Genomic DNA, 23,663 nt, shown 5'->3' with positions numbered 1-23,663 from the left:
CGTTTAAAAAGTACAATAAGAAGATTTTTTAAAGTACTACAAACTTTAGTGTAAAGTGCGAGGTATCGAGGTGGGGGTAATCCCCTTCATATATGTAACAATTTCCGTTCAATTTAAGTTTTAGTGTTCCTCCTTACTTTTAGTTGAATTTTTTCTTGATTTACTTCCTGTAAAGCGCAAGTTTCGGCTTGATCCTGAAGTGCTTTAAGTGGATAGTCACTTCCACACTTATTTGTGTAACTTCTTATTAAAACCTTTTTTTTAATCGAATTTACATAAAAAGTATAAGTCTTAATTGCTTTATTTTAGGTAGGGAAAAAAGTCCATCCAAAGATTCAAATTGGGGGGGCGTAATTTTTTCTACTAGATTTTGAAAATGTACTTATTTTTAGAGACTTCATAAAAAAAATTTCTCTCCCCACTACATTTTCATGAACTGTACCATATCTAGGTCACCATCAACTGCTTGTCTAAGACACTCTGAGATTACCTTTCAAGGAATTCCTAAGAAGACGACAGGAAAAAAACATTTTCATTGAGCAAAATCTTTGTGTAGTTCAACTTTAAAAGACTAACCTCTCTTCTTTCAGAATCTCTTCAACGGCTCCAGAATCAAGTTCAGAGTTTATGGAACAACTACGGCAGTTTTAATACCACCGCCCTTGAAGCTCTCCCTAACGACTTCAAAAATACAACTTCCATGTCAAAAATGGTCAACGGAAGCTTAGTTCAAGTAAATGAAACAGTAAATAAAGAAATCATCAATGGTGTGCCTCACTTATTTCATGTCAAAGTTATGGCTTTAGTACCTCAGCAGACTGAAACCAGTAACAGCCAGCCAGAAGAGCCAGATGTTCAGAGTGAAATGGCACTCAATGAGACGAGCGAGGTCCCGGAGTGAAAATCACTTCTTAGGATATTTGTGCATAGTCTATTTCACAAGTTCTCATGTCAATAGGTATTTTGAGAAGGTGGTAATGTTGAATCGCAAAGTCAAGTATTCCTATGAAAATTAGCCAAAACCAAGATTTTTTGAAATATTGACTTATTCTAAAAGACTGCCTTTATTTTAGTTTTTGGATCTTTTCCGTTAGATATATACCAATATTTTACATGTTTTTTTTTGTCGTTCGCTCGTCGCTAGAACAAAAAGAAAGGTATTTTTAGGTTTCTAATTTTATGTTCTTTTATAAGGTTAAAGTAGCGGTTGTGACAGTTCACCCTCTATCCCCTAATGATCCAATATATAGCCCTGGGATGTATACAAAACTAATATAAAACAAAATTGGTATTACTAGGTTCCTTACATTATGCTCCTTTCAACATAATAACTATTTCCCTGATGATGGACACAATCATGCAGGGCTTTAACGCTTCAAAGCTTTGACGCTCCTAGGCCCAAGCGTTTTCACCGCTGCGTTTTTGTGAGATTTTTGGGGAAATCCCCGAAAATTCTGAGATAGTAGAAGCACTGAACAGAATGCAACTGATGAGCGAAAAATAATGAAAGAAAGAGGTGATGCTGAAGTCTCAGCTGCCCATCTTGGGAGATATATGATAGTCTTTAAGTGGCTACGGAATTCCTGTGCTGTTTTAAAATCACTTTTCTGTGAATAAGTAGCGTGGTGACGGAGTGCACCTAGCACTGATGGACGACAAGTCACATTAATCCAGTTTTTGCTAAGAAAAAAATCACTAGTTGATAATTTATTGTACCCCTTGGGATTCTGCGCCCCTTTACCCAGGCGTATTGGTAAATCCAGGCCTGCAATTGTGTATAACCCAAATTACATATTTGTTTGTTGTTCTTCCTATTGTTTGATCCGTTGTAAAGCCGGTTACCCTGTGTAGACTCCAGACGGATCTTAAATAGCATTATAGATATAACGGAAAAGAACCTATATTTTAATATCGACAGTACTTCAGAATAACTATCCATTTTTATATTTAATTTTAAAATAATTTCATTTTCGGCTCGTTCTTGACAGTCATCTTGAATTGCAATTTTAAAAATAAATTTGTGGTAAATTCTATTGTAAGTATTAATAAACCGTTACTATATTGTATTCAATTTCTGTACAGCCAATTCTAAAATTCTTTTTTCAATAAGCATTTCGAGAAGAAAGTAATGGTGTTGGAAAATAGCGACGAAGACCACACTGCCTTTCCATGACAAACAAACACAAAGTAGAAACAATAGGGAAAATCTTTTCAAGACACTAGAAATCAAGTCAGTGGATATTTCGGCCCTATGTCCAAGGGCACAAGGGGCATTGTTAAAGGGGCATGTCCAAGGGGCATTCGACACAATACGAGAAATGTTGTAAAAGCTGTTTCTAAAAATTAAAAAAAAATTATTAGTTTTAATTCTCACATTTTAATGTAAGTTTATATATGTATATATATTTTTTTTTCTTTCTCGTATTGTACTAAAGACGGCCCGAAATATCCACTGATTTAATTTCCACTGTCTTGAAAAGATTTTCCCAATTGTTTCTACTTTGTTTTTGTTTGTAATGGTGTTGGAACGCTAAGTTACATCTTCCTATGATATTTAACCAGAACTAAGAAGGTTTTCTAAAAAATGTCTTAAATTTGGAAGTTTAATTTTCTATTAGTTTAATTATCCATTTTTTCTCAGTTTAATTTTCAAAAAATCTTGTTTTTGGCTTCATCTTGAAAATCATTGTCAATATTGATTTCAAACTGGAATTTGTGGGAAAGTCTATTGTATATTTTAAACACGATAAACAACTGGTAATATATTCAGTCTATGTTTGTATATTGTTTGAGTATTTAATAAAAGGAAAATGATATCCCCAAGTGAGGTTACAAAAAAATTTTAGCATAGAAAGATATGAAAGAATCTTTAAAGAAAACTTAAAGTTCTGTAAGATATATTTATAGCAAACCAAAAGTTATTTACCAGGCTTCTAGAACTGAAGTAATATTGTCAAAAAAGCGTTTGAGCCAAAATTCTAGGAACAGTCTTTGTATATTTTAAACACGATAACAACTAGTAATATATTCAGTCTATGTTTGTATATTGTTTGAGTATTTAATAAAACGAAAATATTATCCCTAAGTGAGGTTACAAAAAAAATTTTAGCATAGAAAGATATGAAAGAATCTTTAAAGAAAACTTAGTTATGTAAGATATATTTATAGCAAACCAAAAGTTATTTACCAGGCTTCTAGAACTGAAGTAATATTGTCAAAAAAGCGTTTGAGCCAAAATTCTAGGAAAGGAGGACCGGCAAATGAGGGGAGAGGGGGGGTGATTTCCAATAAAAAAAGAAATTTTATTCAAAACATTGAATAAAAAGTACCCAGAACTTTGGAAAAACTTAAAATTTTACCTCCCTCCCACCCCTACCTAAGCGCATATCAGAAGAGGTCCACGTCCCTCAAGCTCCATTCATCTGGGTACGCCCCTAGGGATACTAAGCGTAAAATTAAGATACTTTAAGCACTGGAACAAAGGCGAATACAGCCAGGCTAGTGTTAAACGACACTAAACACATAAAAAGAGTATTCACATAAATTACTTCACAAACTGAAATAGCTTCACTTACCTGGGTAGTATTATCAGTAAAGATGTTGCAAGCAATGAAAATGTAAAAGTAGAATAGCCAAGGCGTAAGGAGTTTCCCCAGCTAAAAAAAAACTATGGATAAATGGGAAGTCAACGAGCTAAGATCAAAATATGAGAAGCCATGGTGATGAATGACAGTGGCCATTGTTCGTGAGTGTCAGATTCATAGGCTGAGGAAGATTTGTTGAATGTTTTCCAGAGGGATTGTCTACTCATGGTTTTATGTACCCGTTTGCCCAGCTGAATGTCAAAAAACAAACTGTACGAAAAACGTGGTTGGATCCCACTTTCCAGGGCTGGAATAAAAGAACGGTTGAGAGGACTAGGTCACGTTTCACAGATGAAGGGAGACATTTTTCCAAAGATTGTACTTCATTTGAATCCAAAAGAAAATCAGGTCATCCCTGAATAGAGTGGGAAGAGATTATAACGAAGAATTTAAGAAAATTGGAATTTTGTGGGATGGGGTAAAGAATGAAGCTCTGAATAGGTTGGGGTTGACTAGGAACATGAGGAGCTGTGTTCACTTCAGGTGGCTTGTTGGTGCAGCGACTTGTTAGTAGTAGTAGCAGTATTGCCGGGAAAAGATCTAGACGATATTCATTAGTTTTTGATGAATCAACTTGGTCCTGTTGTCTTAGAACTTTTAATGGCTTTGAAGTTTCTTTGAAATCCACATTAGATAGAACTAAAACCTTAAATAGCCACGTAAATAGTTTTGATAGCACAGAACATAAGCATCGTCATAGACGCTTTAATACAGACAGTATGGTAGACAACCAAAAACTGATTCTTTGATTGTTAGCTTTACCTGACCTACTCTTAACTAGACTAAAACTATCTCTTTCTACCGATTTTATGATGTTACTTTTTTCTCTTTAAATTGGCGAGCCCCTTCAGTAAAAAAAAACAGATAATAAAAGAAAATCAGAAATAAGAAAATGAAGAATTACGATTGGATTTTCTTTTAAAGAAAAAGGCTGAAAAACAAAAAGAATCGGAGGAAGTTACAAGCAGAAACAAAAAGTTAGGTGGATAGTACACTTTGACACTTGAACCTGTTTTATGAATCCACACTTAATTCAACACCCACGCTCCATTTTTAAAGTTGAATCTTAGTGATCTGTGTCCATGCTGTTTTAGAGTAGCAATCCCTTTAGCCTTTGACGTGTTTTTTTTTCTCTGAAACCCCCATTACGGCAAGTAATCTTACTTAGAGGATAAGTAATTATGGCACGATTTCAAACACGCTATGAACAGTTAGGGAAACGTCGTGGATTATTTTGTAGGAAATTCTAGCAAAAATGGGAACTCTAGAAATTTTTCTAAGGAGGGTGAGCCAACACAAATTTGGTTAAGGAAGTTTAAAACTTTTTTTTCTATAAAAGTATTGAAAGTTTGTCTAATGCCACACTATTTTGCTATTTTTGCATATTTTTCGTTTCTCAGAAGAATGGAAGCCCCACTACTCCCCCTGAGGGTGCCACCCTTGTGTACATGCAATCATATTCTTAATACCTAATTCAGTCCACAATGCAATAATGAAGAATCATACCGCTTAAGAGGAGACTGGAGTCAATTTAAGTAAAAACTTCGCCCAGACCAAAGGGTACGGGGCTGCTCTCCTACACCCCCCCTGAAATGCTGTCCCATAAATGAGTGTAGCCTAGTACTAGTAAACAGGTAAATCCAACCCTATACCAAATTACTGGTCTATCACGTTATTCACGCGATTTTGTGGTAATCCCGCTTTCAGCTCTATTAAACTTGCATCGTCCATTTACGACAACGTATATTCATAAGTTTAACTCTCATGATGTTGACGTTATAAGCTTTTCTACTGAATGGCAAAAATATGTGGGACATTTCTTAACAAAAACTTTTATTCGATAAGTATATTCAGCACCGGCTTATCAAAAGAATTCTCACGGAAAGAGATAAAATTAACAAACAACGAATACGACACCGGGATTATTTCTCCATGATTTAAATGAAATACTTTCATATCAAATGGAATGAATGACGCTGAAAGAACATAACAATTGCAATACACAAACTAACGTGTTTTCACTAGTTTTGAACGTGAAAAGTAACAGAGTGGGGCAAACATAATCAAAGTCTGCAGAACTGAGCCTAACGTTAACTAACCTAACGTTACAGTCAAAACACGTTTACGTACATTTTTCACAGCATTAAACGTGATTTTTTTTACAAATAGTAACACAACATTTAACTAGAATAGTCATTCAAAAACCTCAAAAATGAATAGACCTAAGGACATGACCTCTGCTCTGCACTAGCGTTGCCAACACTTTGAGATAAATTGTGTCGGTTTGCCAACCAAACTTGTACCATAAAACTTTACCTTGTGACAGTTATTTCTTTAAATTTACGGACCTTTCTTTGGTGAAAATCTACTGACCCATTTTCATTCGACAAAGAAATTCTGTTTATTTTCCTTACATCTCTAAGAGGTGACTGAAGGAGTACTGAAAATTTTCGAAAAGTAAACCTCGCCCAGGGAAATGCAACAAAAACCTTGTGGCTTTGAAGCTCTTTGGGCACCTCCCCGCCACTTAAAAAAAAACAGACAGATTTCCTCAGGCTCATAGCTTTTGACACGCAAATTAAATTTGATGGATTTTATATATTTTGATATATATTTATATGTTTTTATGTATTTGCTTTCACCTAAAAAAATTGTTTCATGTATTTAATTTTTCATCGTTTTCCAAATAATGCCAGTGAATGTGGCTCACCCTCAATAAAAAATTCCCTCCCCTCACGGGAAACTGCTCCATTGAGAGTTCCTCCCACGTAAAATACATACCATCCCCGTAAAACTCTTCCTAGATAATTCCAACCGAGCTGAAAATCCCCCCTCCATAAATTTTCTTGCGGACAATATTGACTGAAACATTATCCTTTGAATACTTTTATTTGATAAAGACTTTAAATTCTAATCGTTTTTCCGATCACTCCGGAAATCTCTCTTCCCTGGAAATTTTTCCATGGAAATCCAAAACCTCTGAAAATTTCCCCCAGGCAATGTCCCCTGAACTCCTATACATTTAAAGTTGAATTGGCAAAGAGAAATTCAGACAAATACAAAGATTTACGTATAGGAATTCTGTCACAATCCCCAAAGTAAAATTTTTCATGGAAATTTGATTGTTTGACACTGTCTTTTCCTCGGGGTCCTTTTAGTTTGTCACACTCCAATTCGAGTTGTAAGCTCGACAGCAACGGTAATTGACATCATAATTCTTATTATTGAATCTAATCATACAATTTTTGACCACTTTGTTTTTCTGATGGATATACATATGAGGCGACAAGCGGTGACTCCAAGACAACTAGAAGGCTAGTCGTTACATCTGCTCAGTAGTTGAATGAACTGCTGCTTAACATTGACCTCTCTCCATGCTTAGACTTCGATGATCCAAATGAAGCTTCACAGTATTTCATAGGCAGCAAAATAGTCCTGCCCAAGTAAAGAACGATGTTGGCACAATGCATTTTTTTTTATTTATTTATTTTAGACCAGAACAATTAGAATCTGACGGTGTGAAAAAAAAGCTTTATGAGTTTACTGCTCTTTAGGGGCCTCCCCAGGCCACTCAGCGTGTCCTCAGGTAGCGATAGGGGAACGCCTAACAGATAGGTAGGGTACCTCCATAGGAGGCACGGACCAAGGGGGGACCTTGTCCCTTGGGGGGTCCATAATAGAATCTGGGGCATCCTCGCCCGGGGCCATAAATGCAGGTGGAAGAGGAAGAAGACCACTCAAATATACTCTCAACAGGGTCCACCGGCATTTCCACACGTCGCAGGAATTACAAACCAGGAACATTACAATTTCCAGGAACAGCTGAATGCTAAACTTGAGAGTCTAAAATTTGACAATGTGGATGAAGGTTGGAATAATTTTAGAAAAACAATTTGTGAAGTTGCTGATGTTGTCTTAGGGAATGAAGTCAAGACTGCAGCTAAGAACATTAGTGAAAAAACTTTATGTTTAATAGAAAGAAGGGGCTTGCACAAGAATTATCTGAATGACAGATCATATGAAAACAAAAGGAATGTACAGAAAGTGGAGAAAGCATTAAAATATGAACTAAGGTGGTGTGAAGTGGAGGCCGTGGATAAAATTGCCGAGGATCAGGAAGACGCAGCTAGACGACATAATAGTAAAATATTGTACCGACATGTTAATAAACTGAGAGGGCCCTAAATCCGGACTAGTCCCAGTCAAAGATAGGAACAGGGCCACAACTATTAATAAGGAAAGAACTAAAAGAGATGGGCAGAACAATTTGAAATTATGGTAAATTGAGATAGAGCTACAGGAAAAGATATAGACGAAAATGGAAAAGTTTGTGATACCTTGGACATAAAGGAAGGTTTGGTTTGTGAAGAAGAATTAGCGACCGTACTAAAAGGATTAAAAAATAATAAGGCTCCAGGTGCTGATAGTGTGGTAAATGAGTTTCTTAATATAGGAGGACAACTGCGGCAGGGCGTAAGATCCATATCTATGGACAACGGCCTCTGCAAAGGACTGCCTTGACCCTTTCGGGGTAGCTGCAAGACTGGAGGCGTCAACCATATTCCCATTTGAAGAGTAGCGCCCCTCGAGGAAAATATAGCCTAGTAAACGACACAGCATTCGCACGGGATTCTAATTAATGAATAATTCTTCTGGGCTTGGTCTGTCTTGACGGTCTGAAAAACCTCTTCATAGCTAATTTATCTACTATGGGTTGCTTCCCCGTAGTAGCACAATATTTGTAAACATGAATATATAATGAGTAGGAAGTAATAGGCTTGGGACTGTCGTGTACAGGCTTTCGAATCTTCTTGATAGAAAAGCATCGCCGAGTGCTGAAAATGATGTTGTGACCAATAAACGCCCAGGATTGCACAAAGCCTCCATTCATACTGGAGGTCCCAGGGACTTCTTACTGTCCGCTTCTAAGCCGGCGTAAGCGCTTCGGTGTAGACTTGACTGTTATTCGGGATCATTGCTTTTCCTGGAGCCAAAATAACTTCAATGATTTAAAGAAAATGAAAATTGGAACTTGGAATGTTATGACGTTAAAAAATGGCTATCGAATCGCCAACATTTTGACTGACGACTTCAGACGATTTGAACTGGACTTATAGAAGTTTCAGAAACACATATCCCAGAGAAGCATGGAATTAAGTGATATATAATTTCTTTCCGGCAGGAAGGATGGGGTACTAGACGAGGAGTAGGGTTCATGATGAATAAGGAAGCTGCCAAGTCTTGTTTAGGCTGGGAAGGTATTAATAATAGAACACTAATTGCTCATTTTATGACTAAGAGCTCAGAGTATCAGTTATAGCAGTATATGCCCCAGTTGAATCAACTGACGGAGATAGTGACTCAGATGAATTTTACTTACTGTTACAGGAGCAAATAAACAGGGCCCCAGGTACACATATCATGTTTTTACTAGCAGATTTTAACGCCCAGGCTGGTAGAAATAGGGACAGATGGTATTCTAGCCTAGGTAAATTTGGTGTAGGAAAGAAATGCAGTGATGGCTACAGACTTTTTGCAATGTTGTAGGTATAACAATCTAGTTATAACCAATGGGGTGTTTGGTCATAAAATGGCCAAAAAGGTGAAATGGTATTCACGCGTTGGTAAGACAGCAAACCTTATTGATTATGTTATAATAAACCGAAGACTGGCAGGATCAATACAAGATGCTTGCGTATATAGGAGTGTTGTTATTGATGTTAAAAGTAAAGATAACCATCTAGTAGTGTCCAGGATTAATTTAAAGCTAAAATTTCGGAAGGGTAACTACCTCCCGGGAAGTTATGATGTTGGTAGACTCCAGGATGAGAATCTGAGAGAAACTTTCCAGGAACAGCTGAATACTAAAGTTGAGAGTTTAAAATTTGACAATGTGGATGAAGGTTGGAATAATTTTAGAAAAACAATTTGTGAAGTTGCTGATGGTGTCTTAGGGAATAAAGTTAAGACTACAGCTAAGAATATTAGTAAAAAGGCTTTATGTTTAATAGAGAGAAGGGGCTTGCACAAGAATTAAATGAATGATAGATCATATGAAAACAAAAGGAATGTAAAGCAAATGGAGAAAGCATTAAAATATGAACTAAGGTGGTGTGAAGTGGAGGCCGTGGATAAAATTGCCAAGGATCAGGAAGATGCAGCTAGACGACATAATAGTAAAATATTGTACCGACATGTTAATAAACTGAGAGGGAGTACTAAATCCGGACTAGTCCCAGTCAAAGATAGGAACAGGGCCACAACTATTAATAAGGAAAGAACTAAAGAGAGATGGACAGAACAATTTGAGATTATGGTAAACTGAGATAGAGCTACAGGAAAAGATATAGACGAAAATGGAAAAGTTTGTGACACCTTGAACATAAAGGAAGATTTGTTTTGTGAAGAAGAATTAGCGACCGTACTAAAAGGATTAAAAATAATCAGGCTCCAGGTGCTGATAGTGTGGTAAATGAGTTTCTTAAATATGGGGGCTCTGAGGTTAGAAATAAGCTACTAAAGATTATGAATATGATTTTTTTAAAGGGTGATAAAAGTGAGTGTTGTAATTATCGAGGCATTAGTCTAGTCTTAATCTTTTAAAAAAGGGAAGTACCTAACGATTTTAGGAAAATCTTAATTAAACCTCTGTATAAGAAAGGTGATAAAATTGAGTGTCGTAATTATCGAGGCATTAGTCTAGTCTCTGTAGGTAGCAAATTACTTAGTAATATGATACTTTTTAGAGTGGGCAATGCTGTAGAAAAGTTCTAAGAGAAGAACAGTGTGGTTTTAGAAAAGGTAGAGGATGTGTCAAGCAAATTTTCACTCTTAGGTTAATAATTGAGAAGTGCCTTAGTTTTCAAACACCTTTGGTCCTCAGTTTTATAGATTATAAGCAAGCGATCGATTCTGTTGATATAAAAGCTTTAGCAAAGTTCTTATACTCATATGGTATACCAGACAAATATACTAAAGTGATTAGTGCGATGTATGAGAATAATACTGCTGCGGTTAAGGTAGGAAATGAGGTTAGCAGCTGGTTTTGTATTAAATCAGGACTTAAGCTGGGTTATGTTCTATACCCCTTTATATGGATCACTCTGATGGACTTTGCTTTCAAGGGACAAAATGAAAGAAAGATTGAGATGGCTTGGGCACGTTGTGCAGATGAAGGATGACAGATTGCCAAAAATTGTCCTTTCTGGCCAACCGTCTAGGGCTAAAGAAAAAGCAGGTCGTCCTCGTCTGGGTTGGGAGGATGTCATGAAGAAATATTTAAGTGTAATGGGAAGATCCGGTGAGGGTGTAAAGAGGGAGGCTTTGAACAGGTTGGGATGGAGGAAGAGTGTACGTAGCTGTGTTGGCCTCAAGCGGCTTGATGCTGCGGTTAGTTGTTAGTAGCAGTAGTAGTAGTAATAGTAGTAAATGCCAAGGAGCGCAGCAGAAAAATTGCAGTAGTAATTTGTTTACCAGGGGACCGAGCTTCGCTTTGTGATTTTCGTTCGTTTAATAAGATTGTTCGTAACAAGATAGTTTTTCGTTTTTCGGTGTGGAAAAACAATCTAGATAGTATTTATTTCTGCAGCAAATAAAATAAAATTAAATTAATTTTCATAATTAAATTAAAATAGTGTCTTTCTTTACACCGAACGAAACTCAGTCTCCAGGTACTATCATGATATTTTTAGGGCAAATAACAATAGGGAAAAAAAAATCTAGAAACACCTCCCCCAGCCTGTCCACAGGCTAAGTCACTGAACTGTCCCTATAATAAATACAAGGTCAATATACAATACATAAATAAAACACACTCACAGAAAAACCAAGAATAGACAAATTAAACTTCGTAAGTACCATTATTATAGGACAAAGGTTCAGGTACAGAAACACAGGGAAAGAGCCAAAGTATCGGATGACCTGGAAAAAGAATTTTAAACTTTATTAAATGAAGAATTTTAAATCTAAACATAGATCAAGTCAAATTTGATGTATTAACGATATCTCAGATCTATTTTGTATTTCTTTGAAGAGCATAAAGAAATTCATTATCATAATTTCAAAAGAGTTTCGAATAGAAGACTAAGCATAGGTTTCATAGGAGGCTAGATAACCAGCCTAGACAATATTTTTATTCATATCTCTTTTACATATTTTATTCTGCTAGTTTACTGATATGATACCTGTAGAGCGCGAGGATATCGCATTTCCATATTCCCAGTGACTATCTACCTCTATGGTTAAAAGCTCACACTCACGCCATGGTTCTCTGCAATCTAGCACTCGGCAGTTGCTTAAGAGACTCCTGGATGCAAGTGAGAGGAGCTACGGGTGAAGATTACAAAGATCGAGAGGCTCGTAGAGAAGCTGATGAAAGAAATCAGAAGGCTCGCACAGAAGCCAACAGAGAAGCTTACAAGGAAACCTCTGCCTTTTATCAAAGACAACCAATATGCCAGAAAAAGTTAATACACCACTACCGGAACGCAAGCGCCGGGTGTTAAGAGGTATACAACCTCGAATCGAAAGAAATTCCTTATTGATCAAGTTTGAGAAACTGACCAGAAGCAGTTCAAAGGTTGAACCGCACCAGTTCCCCACATCTCATCTAGTTTTTTATTTCCCTCATTATCAAGTAAAGATGCTGAAAAATATCACCCCTTAAATTTTAAAATCCGTAGTTACCCTCAAAAGGTTAAAGATATTGAGAGGTAGCAACCCTCAAATGCTAGAAAAGAGACCCCTATTGTGCCAAACCAATCTAGAAAGGATTTTATATTTTTCTTTCTCTACAAAGATTCAGGAGGTTGAGAGATAGGAGCCCTTTACCCGTAAAAATGAAGTGCTTAGCATGTTAGTTTAGTACGCAAATGCTTCCTTAGTTTGTGGTTTTCCGTCTAGTATCTTTCCTAAAAATGGATGTCATCAATTCCTATGTTGTCAAAAAGAGGCACTTGTTACATAAATCCAAAGTAAAAATGATATTAGAATTTGGGCTTTTGCATAAAATAATAGAGAAACTAAGAGATACCAACTCTCAGACTTTAAAAATGATAACCTTAGCGTCCAAGTTTGGACTAAAATGGTTTTAGAGCTCATGATCTCCCTCAAAAAGTTCAAGGAGTTAAAAAACACTTAGTCCCTTGCTTCCTATATGAGCAGCCTAGTGTGGGAGTTTAGTACCGACTTCATGGCAATTTTAAATACAAAAAATAATTTTAGAATTCGTGCTTTCCCTTGAAAAGTTCAAGGGATTAAAAAGCGACAACCCCCTTATGTTCAGCATGAGCAGCCTAATTTGGAAGTTCAGTTTCAACCTTATAATCATTTATTTACTCCTACTATGACAGGCAGGAAATTCAAAAAAGAGAAAGGAGTTGCAAAGAGGGGATAAATTTGGAAATTCTGCCTGCGTTGTCAGACAATATTTTTTCACGGGTGGGGCCAATTTGAATAGAGATCCTTTCCGGGATCCATTTTGGTCCACCCGCAGATACGAGCTTAAGGGGAAAGAGGAAGTCATATGCTCTTAATATAAAGTAATGACAATCTGAAAGTACAATAGGAAATACCGCACCAGATATTGGAGAAGTTGGTCGTGTTAATAATTTAGTTGAGTTGGATGACCCTAGGAATGAAGTGGATGTATGTCCTTTCAACGTGTTGGAGAATTAAAAAACTCGGAGGCTGATAAAGATGAGCTTCTATTGGAGACTAAGGATCCCCTAAGCCAGCACCACGTTTGTGCCTGTCTGGACCGATTATGATTGTTTTACCAAGACGTAACCTTGACCGAATGCAATCCCACAGGGATTCTAGCCTCCACCATCAGTTCATGCATGTTCTGTCCAAGCGCGTACTCTGGAGTTCTTTCTCCATTCTTCTCCTCAATTAGGATTTGTAACAACTCCCTATTCGTGTGTTCATGGGAAGGAACCCAACAAGGGTTAGAACTTGCCCCCTCCTTACAACTACATCCCATATATTTTTACCTTAGTTACTCCAGCAACACCATGTACTAGTTTCCAATACTAATTTAAAACCATCCCACAATGACAGTTTTTCATTAATCCAGGTTTTAGATTTTCTTCCATTAATAAAGGCTAAGAGGCTACTGAAGCCGATCTCCGGTTGCTATCCCACGCTCTAGATTCTCAGTCTAATGGCCACCTTTAGCAGATTATCTGCGTAATTAATTGGTGGGCCTAGTTTACCTGTGATCATAAATTTGATTTTGGCGTAACACTTCAGTTTCAAAAGCGGAACATAAAAATTCCTAAAAATTAGTTTAAAAAGTTTACACCAACACTAATTTATTTCCAACTGTTTTCTACTAATACTGCGTCTTCTTAACTTTTGTCAGATTTCTGTTACAGACAGAAAAATTGCTGTTCCAAGCTTCCATTCTGTCTAGTTTCAATAGAATATACCTTAAATAACTTCGAAGATACCTTAAATCTTGATTCTGATTGGTCGGTCAATAAATTATGTTTGAAAGTTGAACAATATTCAACTCAAGAAATTACAAACGGTGCCCATAATTGGCAATGCAGTCGTGCGTGTTTTGATTTTGTTGACAAATGCGACTAATGTGGCATGTGGCACCTGGCATGGGCATTAGCATATCTAAATTCAATGCACAGTTTTTGGAACTAGTAACTGTAAACAGCGATATTCCATGCTAAACAACATTAAAGTAAACACCGTTGAACATCCGCCAGGTTTTGTCATATAAACAAATGCTTAAAAAATTAAAGTAACAGGGACAGTGAAGATACAATCTGAATTGGTTTGGAAACTGCATTGGAAAATACAGTTTGAATTGGTTAAATGGAAACTTACACAACGAAGAGACTTACACAATCTAGAGCAAAATCTTTGGAGGTTGGTGATAATGTGACAAGGGTGCCAATAATTGACCAAATTGACAAGTTTATTTAAAAACATTTGGCCGATTGCAAATTTTTAAATGGCAAACTACGCCCAATTGTAAGAATGATAAAAGAATTTTGAAATTTGTAGTCATTTTTATGGCACTTGGTATTAACTAAGTGACATATAGCAATCGCAAATTCTGTCGGTCTGTCGGTCTGTCTGTCTGTCGGTCCCGGTTTTGCTACTTTAGGCACTTCCAGGTAAGCTAGGACGATGAAATTTGGCAGGCGTATCAGGGACCAGACCAGATTAAATTAGAAATAGTCCTTTTCCCGATTTGACCATCTGGGGGGGGGGAGTGGGGGGCCGATTAATTGGGAAAAAATAGAAAAATTGAAGTATTTTTAACTTACGAACTGTTGATCAGATCTTAATGAAATTTGATGTTTGGAAGGATATCGTGTCTCAGAGCTGTTGTTTTAAATCCTGACCGGATCTGGTGACATTGGGGGATATGGGAGGGGGAAACCTAAAATCTTGGAAAACACTTAGAGTGGAGGGATCGGGATGAAACTTGGTGGGAAAAATAAGCACAAGTCCTAGATACATGACTGACATAAACAGAACGGATCCGCTCTCTTTTGGGTAGTTGGGGGGGGGGGGGTTTATTTCTGAAAAATAGAAAAAATGAGGTATTTTTAACTTACGAACGGGTGATCGGATATCAATGAAATTTGATATTTAGAAGGATATCGTGGCTCAGAGCTCTTATTTTAAACCTGACCGGATCTGGTGACATTGGGGGGGGGGAAGTTGGGAGGGGAAAACCTAAAACTTGGAAAACACTTAGAGTGGAGGGATCGGGATGAAACTTGGTGGAAAAAAATAAGCACAAGTCCTAGATACATGATTGACGTAACCAGAACGGATCCGCTCTCTTTGGGGTAGTTGGGGGAGGGGTTAATTCTGAAAAATTAGAAAAAATGAGGTATTTTTAACTTACGAACGGGTGATCGGATCTCAATGAAATTTGATATTTAGAAGGATATCGTGTCTCAAAGCTCTTACTTTAAATCCTGACCGGATCTGGTGACATTGGGGGAAGTTGGAGGGGGAAATCTTGGAAAAACACTTGGAGTGGAGGAATCGGGATGAAGCTTGGTGGATAGAATAAACAAATGTCCTTGATACGTGACTGACAGAATCGTACTGGATTCGCTCTCTTTGGGGGAGTTGGGGGGAGGGGTTCAGTGATTTGGAGAGTTTGGTGCTTCTGGACGTGCTAGGACGATGAAAATTGGTAGGCATGTGAGGGAGCTGCACAATTTGACTTGATAAAGTCGTTTTCCCAGATTCGACCATCTGGGGGGCTAAAGAGAGAGAAAAAATTAGAAAAAATTAGGTATTTATAACTTACGAGTGGGTGATCGGATCTTAATGAATTTTGATATTTAGAAGGACATCGTGACTCAGAGCTCTTATTTTAAATCCTGACCGGCATTAAGCCTCTTATTTTCCTTTTTAAATCAATCTATTGATTCATAGAATTTTGTTAGAGTTCATATCATATGATCTCTTGGCTCTTAGCTCTTCTCACCTCGTCACAAGTGCCATATGAGCTCTTAGCTCTTGTTGTTTTTGAAAATAAAGATTCAGCCCTTAGAGTAGTAGAAATTACCATTAGAAAATTGTCGTTGGGCTCAACTCTTATACTCTTACCGCTTCTTTTACGGTTAACTGAAAACTATGTAGAGCACTGCAGCCACAACTATTTATTTCATAATTGCCATGTTTAAACTAGTTAATTTCAGACTTGCCATGATGAAACTAATTAATATCAGAATTCTTCAGTTTGAAATAAGGATTGTTTTCAGTAAAGTACAAATGATGCTCTGGTCTTCAGAAGGCATGGGGAAGTCAGCCCCACTAATCTCTGTTCCAGCTCGTTTTGAGTTCGACTCGGTTATTTATTGTAATTTTTGCTATTTTGGGTTTCATTCATTTAGTGATGTTTATTTTTGGTAGTTTTTTGCCACAAGAGAGCAAATTAGAAAAAGGATTGAAAAAGGGATGAACAATGCTTTTGTGGAAATAATTTTTGGATTTTCTACCTAAGAAGGGTTCCTATTTTTCTTGATATAGAATATATGACACTGAATATATGGCTTCATTACTGAATTTTACATAATCTCTTTACGTTAACACAGAAAATAATTGTGACGATTGGCCATAATCGTGATTTGTATTATCGAGCAATTTTAAATGGCCATTATGCTTACGTAGTATTATATTTCTTTTTACTTTCGCTGTTGTTTAGTAAAATCTGATCAACGGTTTATGCGACTGTTGTTTGTTGCTAAAGTACCGCGACAAGCAATTATTGCTTATGTGCGGGAGATAAATAATTTGGTAGCTTTCCCAAAAATTAGATTGAATTGGAAACACTGCTAATAATTACGATAAATAATCTTGTCGTTCTTGGATTTTCTCCTATTTATCAAACAGTTCGTAGCAATGAACTCCAAGCAAGGAGCGACTCGGCTCAATAGTAGCCAAAACTCTAAAAAACGGAATTTTGACATCAATAGATGCGTCAAAAGAACTGATTTTTATCCTGATTCCAAATATATAAAATCCATTAACTTTAATGTTACTCGTCAAAAGCTACACGCTTGGGGTGGAGGTTTTGAACACCGGCACCCTCCCCCAAATGTTTGTCCAACTCGTAAGAACGTAACAACAACGAATATAAAAAAATTTGATGTGTTTTTCAAAGTTTTTTGTGACTCCCCCTCTAAACAAAACCCTGGACATGACCCTGGTCGTCAGCCTTCCCTCCTCCAGTCTGGTACTTTTTAAGATTTAACGCACAATTGCCACGGAAATGGCTTGCTTTGACAAATTTGACACCCAACCACAATGCCCCCAATCTTACATCCCGCAAGTAGCAAATTCATAACAAATATAATGTCGTTTTTTTATCAGAAATGAACTGCTTATCTTCTATATCATGTTTTAAGTATATCAGTTGTTCACCTTGTGGCAGCGGAAAAGGATGAAGCCGGCCCCAGAACATCTGGGGCCATGGTTCACCCGTGTCGCAAGGAAAATGGGTTTACAATTGGGTAATCATCTATATTTTTTTTTTAATAAAAATCGAAAATAATGATACATTAAAAAAAATATAGGCAATATTTGCGTTTAAGTTTATAGGCTGCACTTAGCCATATGATTTTGCTTGGTAATCACGCGAAGAAGACAACGTCAGAAGTCATGGTTGCAGTGTTAACTACATCCTAGTAAAGAACGAACCATGGAACATAGTAACCAAAATTTAAAAAAAAACGCATTTTGGAAAAAAACTGAGCAGCAAGAAAAAATTGCTATTTGTAGCTGATTCAGGAATTATAACAATATCTCAATTAGTCTTAATAGTAAAATATTGCTTCAAAAGCAACTATATGGGAATTTTAAAAAATATCCTGGAACCCATAAAAGCAAGGTGTCGGATCGAAGCAAAATATATACCATTGGAATCGTCATTGCCACAAACCCTGTACCAGAAACTTACAGTCCCCTGGCTTGAAAAACAAGGAAAATTCCTTTTTGCACGGTTAGAACCGATGTGTCCCTTTTTCCCTCATCGCTAGCAGGGTCTAATAGAGAAGGAACCCTAGGAAATCAAGAAGTGTCATTCAAATATGACATCATATCTTAAAGAATCAACTGTTCAGATACGTGTATTACGTTATCTTGTCCCAACAATATGTGTGTTACATCATCTTACATATGAGGATGCGGCTTCTTGCCAAGAATTGTGTCTGATTTTAAATAATAAGTTTATTTACTTATTAAAGGATATAGATATCACAATTTCCTTTCAAATTAGCCCTTAAACACATCTCTATGATGTTTCCCCCAGCCACTAAGGCTGGATAAGAATAAAATAATAATGAAGAAGAAGAAGAAGCAGGAGAATAAGAAAGGAGAAATATTACTTAAAATAATTCTTGAAAAACCTAGTAGCTTATTTACCCATTGCAGTTCGGGAGCCTCAATTCTACTTCTACCTCCCATTACCTTGTTATCCAAGTCGACTCAATTGGGAAATTCTTAATAAGCCTTTAATACCAGGCTAAATTCAATTGCCATTCCAACCCCCTCCCTAGAGTTTCTACTCAAGTTTCTAATACAACTTCTGCTTTCTTTTAGAGTTTCTACTTAGCTATTAGATTTAGAATTTAATAATTTACAAAGTATAGAAGTAAGCCAAATCATATATATAAATACAGCCTATACACCTAAACGCAAATATTGTCTATACTTTTTTAATTTATCACTATTTTCGATATTTATTATAAAAAAATCGAAGAACCAACAGCGTGCAAACAGGAAAGCGATTCCTTGCGACACGGGGATTTGAACCTTGATCCCGATTTCTACAGGACCTAGCCTTATCCACTCCGCTGCCACAAGGTAAATAATCTAGATATTTAGATAGCTTATGATATAGAAGATAAGTAATTCATTTTTGGTAAAAAATAAAATGTCTATGTATTACACAGGAAAAAGTGACTGGTATTTTCTTTGCCGAAACCTAGCAGCTAAAAGTAAAGAGCAACATTCAAAATTGAAGCGTACTGAAAATTATCCTGTATATAAGGAGAGAGGGAGGGATAGAAGATTCTTGTTGTGTACATATTGCTTTAAAAATTCGAGTTTCGAATTGTGATTACTATTTGCTCAGTATTTATACTACCACAAGCTTTTTTAATATAATTAATTCTAAAATTGACGGTTAGGTTGTAGGATTTTCATTCTCATTGAAGATCTGACCTCCACCAATCTGGTTGTTATTAGCAATCCTACAACCAGATGAAGAGAACCACGAATTTACTTACGGGATAGGAGATTGGGGGGAATGGGGTAGGGTGTCAAATTTGTCAAAGCAATACATTTCCTTGGTAATCATGCGTTAAGTTGTAAAAAGTACCAGACTGAATGAGGGGGGCTGACAACCAGGGTCAAATCCAGGACTTTTTTCAGGGAGGAGGGGGGTACAAAAACTTTAAAAAACATCAAAAGTTGTTTATATTCATTTTTGTTACGGTTTTTATGAGTCGGGCGAACATTTCAGGGGAGGATTCAACCCCCCAACATCACTTCCCTTGGATACGACCTGGCTAACGATTCTATTAGAAAACACGGCTATCAAGCTATATTGAAAGAAAGAACAAGTACCTTCAAATTTTCAAGGAATCAAAAAAAAAAGTATCTGATCAAAGTTAATCTAATCAAAGTTGTAATTTCGCACTAGCTCATTATACTTGTAAGGACAATCAGAGCCTTTGAATTGAGTTAAGTCAAGTTTGAGTTGTCTTGAATTAAGTCAACGTTCAGAAGTACAGAGACTACATATTAAGCAAAATGTTTTAATCTGATTGGAAAATTAACCAATCATGGTTGCAGCAGTAGCTGCAATCTAGTAAAAAAACAGACACGTCCCATAGCAACAAAAAAAAATTATGAGAAAGGATTTTCATTCACGGTTTGGGTTCTTTTTATGGACGATAAAATACTAAATTTCCTTTTTCATTGATAATCGAAGACCAAGAACCAGATTGTCCATGACAATCCGATGATTAGATTCAGGCGAATGTATGGCCATTTGTTTCGGGGCTTCTTTTCTCAGAGGGAAGCCAATCTTTATACGGAAATCAGCTGATTCTGGTGAATATTCTCTAGTTTTAGGTTTTAGTTTCTTAGTATCGGCAATCAAATTAACCCTAGGTGAGATCAGCCCTTGCACTGGATTAATGCACTAGCAATCTGCCTGTATAATTGGCTACCCTCAGCTCAGAAAAAAGGTAAAGGTCTAAATAAACTTTTGTTCTTTACTGTATTCTTTAATAGATGCAATAAAACACGACGATATTTCAGGGAATCAGGTAACAGAATGAAAAAAAAAAGGAAAATCTTGCCATTTGTTTCTTCCCTTTTCTCTTTCTTTTCCCTTTTACTATTTTTTTATGCCCAATCTTGAAAAAACTACCATGTAAATCATACAATTTACCTTTACCACAAACATCAGCCAAATGACTCATTTTAGGTCTTCTTGTTCTTCCAGAATTGTCTCCTTTAACTTGTTCAACGGCAGTTGTATCACTAAATATTGCAGTAACTTGATCAATCACTATAGCGACAACAAATAAACCAAACAATCCTGATTCTATCATCAAAATTATACTATGAACTCTGGAACAGATATAACAAATAAGCATAGTTGAAAGATCTACAGCAAGAGGAAGAAAACAGATAGATCTCCCTACACCCCCCAGACACACCTGATTGATTACACCCAAATTTATTCTATCATCAAAATTATACTATGAACTCTACAACAGATATAACAAATAAGCATAGTTGAAAGATCTACAGCAAGAGGAAGAAAAGAGGTAGATCTCCCTACACCCCCCTGACACACCTGATTTATTACATCCAAATCTATTCTATCATCAAAATTATACTATGAACTCTACAACAGATATAACAAATAAGCATAGTTGAAAGATCTACAGCAAGAGGAAGAAAAGAGGTAGATCTCCCTACATCCCCCTGACACACCTGATTGATTACACCCAAATCTATTCTATCATCAAAATTATACTATGAACTCTGGAACAGATATAACAAATAAGCATAGCTGAAAGATCTACAGCAAGAGGAAGAAAAGAGATAGATCTCCCTACACCCCCCTGACACACCTGATTGACTACACCCAAATCTAAAAGCCAATCTTTAGTTTGAAAAGCTTGCATTTGTCGAACTGTTATCGTACGTTTGTTATCGTTACGTTATATTTCCTTTTTTTGCTAAAAACCTAACTTTTAGGTTTTTAGCTCTCAGCTGATATTTATTTTTATTTTCACGGTTCTTAAAATATTCTGTATAAGCTTGCAATTTATAATCCAGCTTGAAATTTTTTTTCCTTCAATAGAAGAAAAGATTAATAGACCGATACTTAACTTATTTAAGTATAAATAAAATTAGAGTTCTTCCTCTAAAAGCATAAAATCAGGCTCAAAAAATGTTCCCTCAAAGCAAGGAAAATTTTAGAAGTAAATATCATTACCACTCAAGTGCAGTTGCCGTAAATCTACAATACTTTATTAAGTTTCTTGTGAGGAGGGTTACTTGGATTTAATTTTGCGGTTATATTGTCAACGGTACAATATATTGTAACGGTATACGTAACGGAGGCGTATTAAACTTAAGATTGGCAGAAATTGTCAACGGTACGATACAGTTTTATTGCCACACATAATCGGTTGGTAGTTGTAACCATTTTGTTTACCTATTACCTTTAAAAAAAATTATTTAAAATTTAAAAAAATCTAATTTTTACCTATTACCTTTAAAAAAAATTCTATAATAAACAACCATTCTCATGGTTCCAAGTTTATTCTGCTAAAAACTTATGCTTCTAGCTTTAACAGTTTGACAGATTTTTAACCTTATTGTTGCTTGTGTCAGTTATTTTCGAATAAAGAAATATCCTGTCTCTTATCAGGCAAAAAATTTGTCTTAAAGAAATATCCTGTCTCTTATCAGGCAAAAAATTTGTCTTTTGAAAAAAGACACCAATAGTCAATAAGGGAATTAAAATTTTACATAATCACCAGGGGACAAGATTACCTACTGTACCAAAAAGAGCTGCTTCAATATTAGCCAACAAGAGAATTATTTCGCAATAGAATAGTTAACTTACTTTCAATGTCCATAATTTATCCTTAGCTGCATTGATATTCTCATTGAAGGAACTATTCCCTACGTGGATCAGTAGCAACAATTGTATTTATTATTATTAGTGGTGGTTTTATTTGATTTTAGTTTAGTGTTTTTTATCTTGTGCTGAGGAGGCCTAGTTTAGATACAGGCGAAATATCCGCGTTATTTTAGCCTTTCATGTCTTTACTGGCCACAGTCTCGTTTGAGGTTTTCATTTGTTGAGTTTTATCTCTCCTTGTTGTTTGTTGTCATGTCTAGCCAGTTCGGCTTAAGAACTTTCATTATATATAACAAAAAGATATATTCAATGACAACTACTAGGAATCTAATATATGTTTAATTAAAAAATATAATAAATAATTTATTTAATAAGAAATGTATTCCATGACAACTACTAGGAATTTAATATATATTTAATAAAAATATAATAAATAATACATTTAATAAAAAATATATTCCTTGATAAGTACTAGGAATTTAACGTATATTTAATATAAAAAATATAATAAATAGTATATTTAATAAAAAATATATTCCATGACAACTACTAGGAATTTAATGTATATTTAGTAAAGAATTCAAAAAAATCATATATTTAATAAAAAATATATTCCATGACAACTACTTGGAATTTAATATATATTCAATGAAAAACATGATAAATAATATATTTAAAAAACTATATTTAATAAAAAATATATTCCAGGACAACTACAATGAATTTAATATATATATATTATATATATATATATATATATATATATATATATATATATATATATATATATATATATATATATTATATATATATATATATATATATATATATATATATATATATATATTATATATATATATATATATATATATATATATATATATATATATATATATATATATATATATATATATATATATATATTACTAGCTGTTGGTGTGGGCATTCGCGCCCCCCCCCCAAGCCCCCCGCGCTTGTAAGTCGTTACGCGCCATATTAGTTACGCACCACTGTAGTTGTGTCCCTGTATCCCACCTGTGAATATATATATATATATACTAGCTGTTGGGGTGGCGCTTCGCGCCACCCCAACACCTAGTTGGTGGGGGCGCTTCGCGCCCCCCCAAGCCCCCCCGCGCGCGTAAGTCGTTACGCGCCATAATAGTTACGCGCCATTGTAGTTGTGTCCCTATGTCCCACCTGTGAATATAGATAGATATATATATATATGGTTTTAACTACGTAAAACTTGCGAATATACAACATTCTTTGCTGTCCCATTGTCTTTGCATATAAATAGATTGTCAGGTTTACCGACTCTTGAACATGCAACATATAATGGTCCATGGGAAAACAAT

General features: G+C 35.8%; 1 protein-coding gene and 1 long non-coding RNA gene across 2 annotated transcripts in view; one reads left to right on the top strand and one right to left on the bottom strand.

The window, feature by feature from the left end:
• The window catches only part of LOC136028712 (uncharacterized), a 30,301-nt gene extending 27,478 nt beyond the window's left edge, over positions 1–2,823 (top strand). Inside the window, exon 3 of the mRNA XM_065706576.1 lies at positions 591–2,823. Coding sequence (XP_065562648.1) covers positions 591–901 — 311 coding nt within the window. The 3' untranslated portion in view covers positions 902–2,823. The remainder of the gene's footprint in view (positions 1–590) is intronic.
• A 2,637-nt stretch (positions 2,824–5,460) lies between these two features.
• Positions 5,461–22,596, bottom strand: LOC136028711 (uncharacterized). The gene is made up of 2 exons (XR_010617860.1): positions 20,593–22,596; positions 5,461–11,564 (listed from the first exon to the last, which is right to left on the bottom strand). It is a non-coding gene; the product is annotated as an uncharacterized LOC136028711 (long non-coding RNA).
• Positions 22,597–23,663: the final 1,067 nt, after the last annotated feature.

This window comes from Artemia franciscana, chromosome 7 (assembly GCF_032884065.1).
Source record: "Artemia franciscana chromosome 7, ASM3288406v1, whole genome shotgun sequence".
NCBI classification, from domain to species: Eukaryota; Metazoa; Arthropoda; class Branchiopoda; order Anostraca; family Artemiidae; genus Artemia; species Artemia franciscana.
This window is presented reverse-complemented; position numbering and strand designations above follow the sequence as displayed.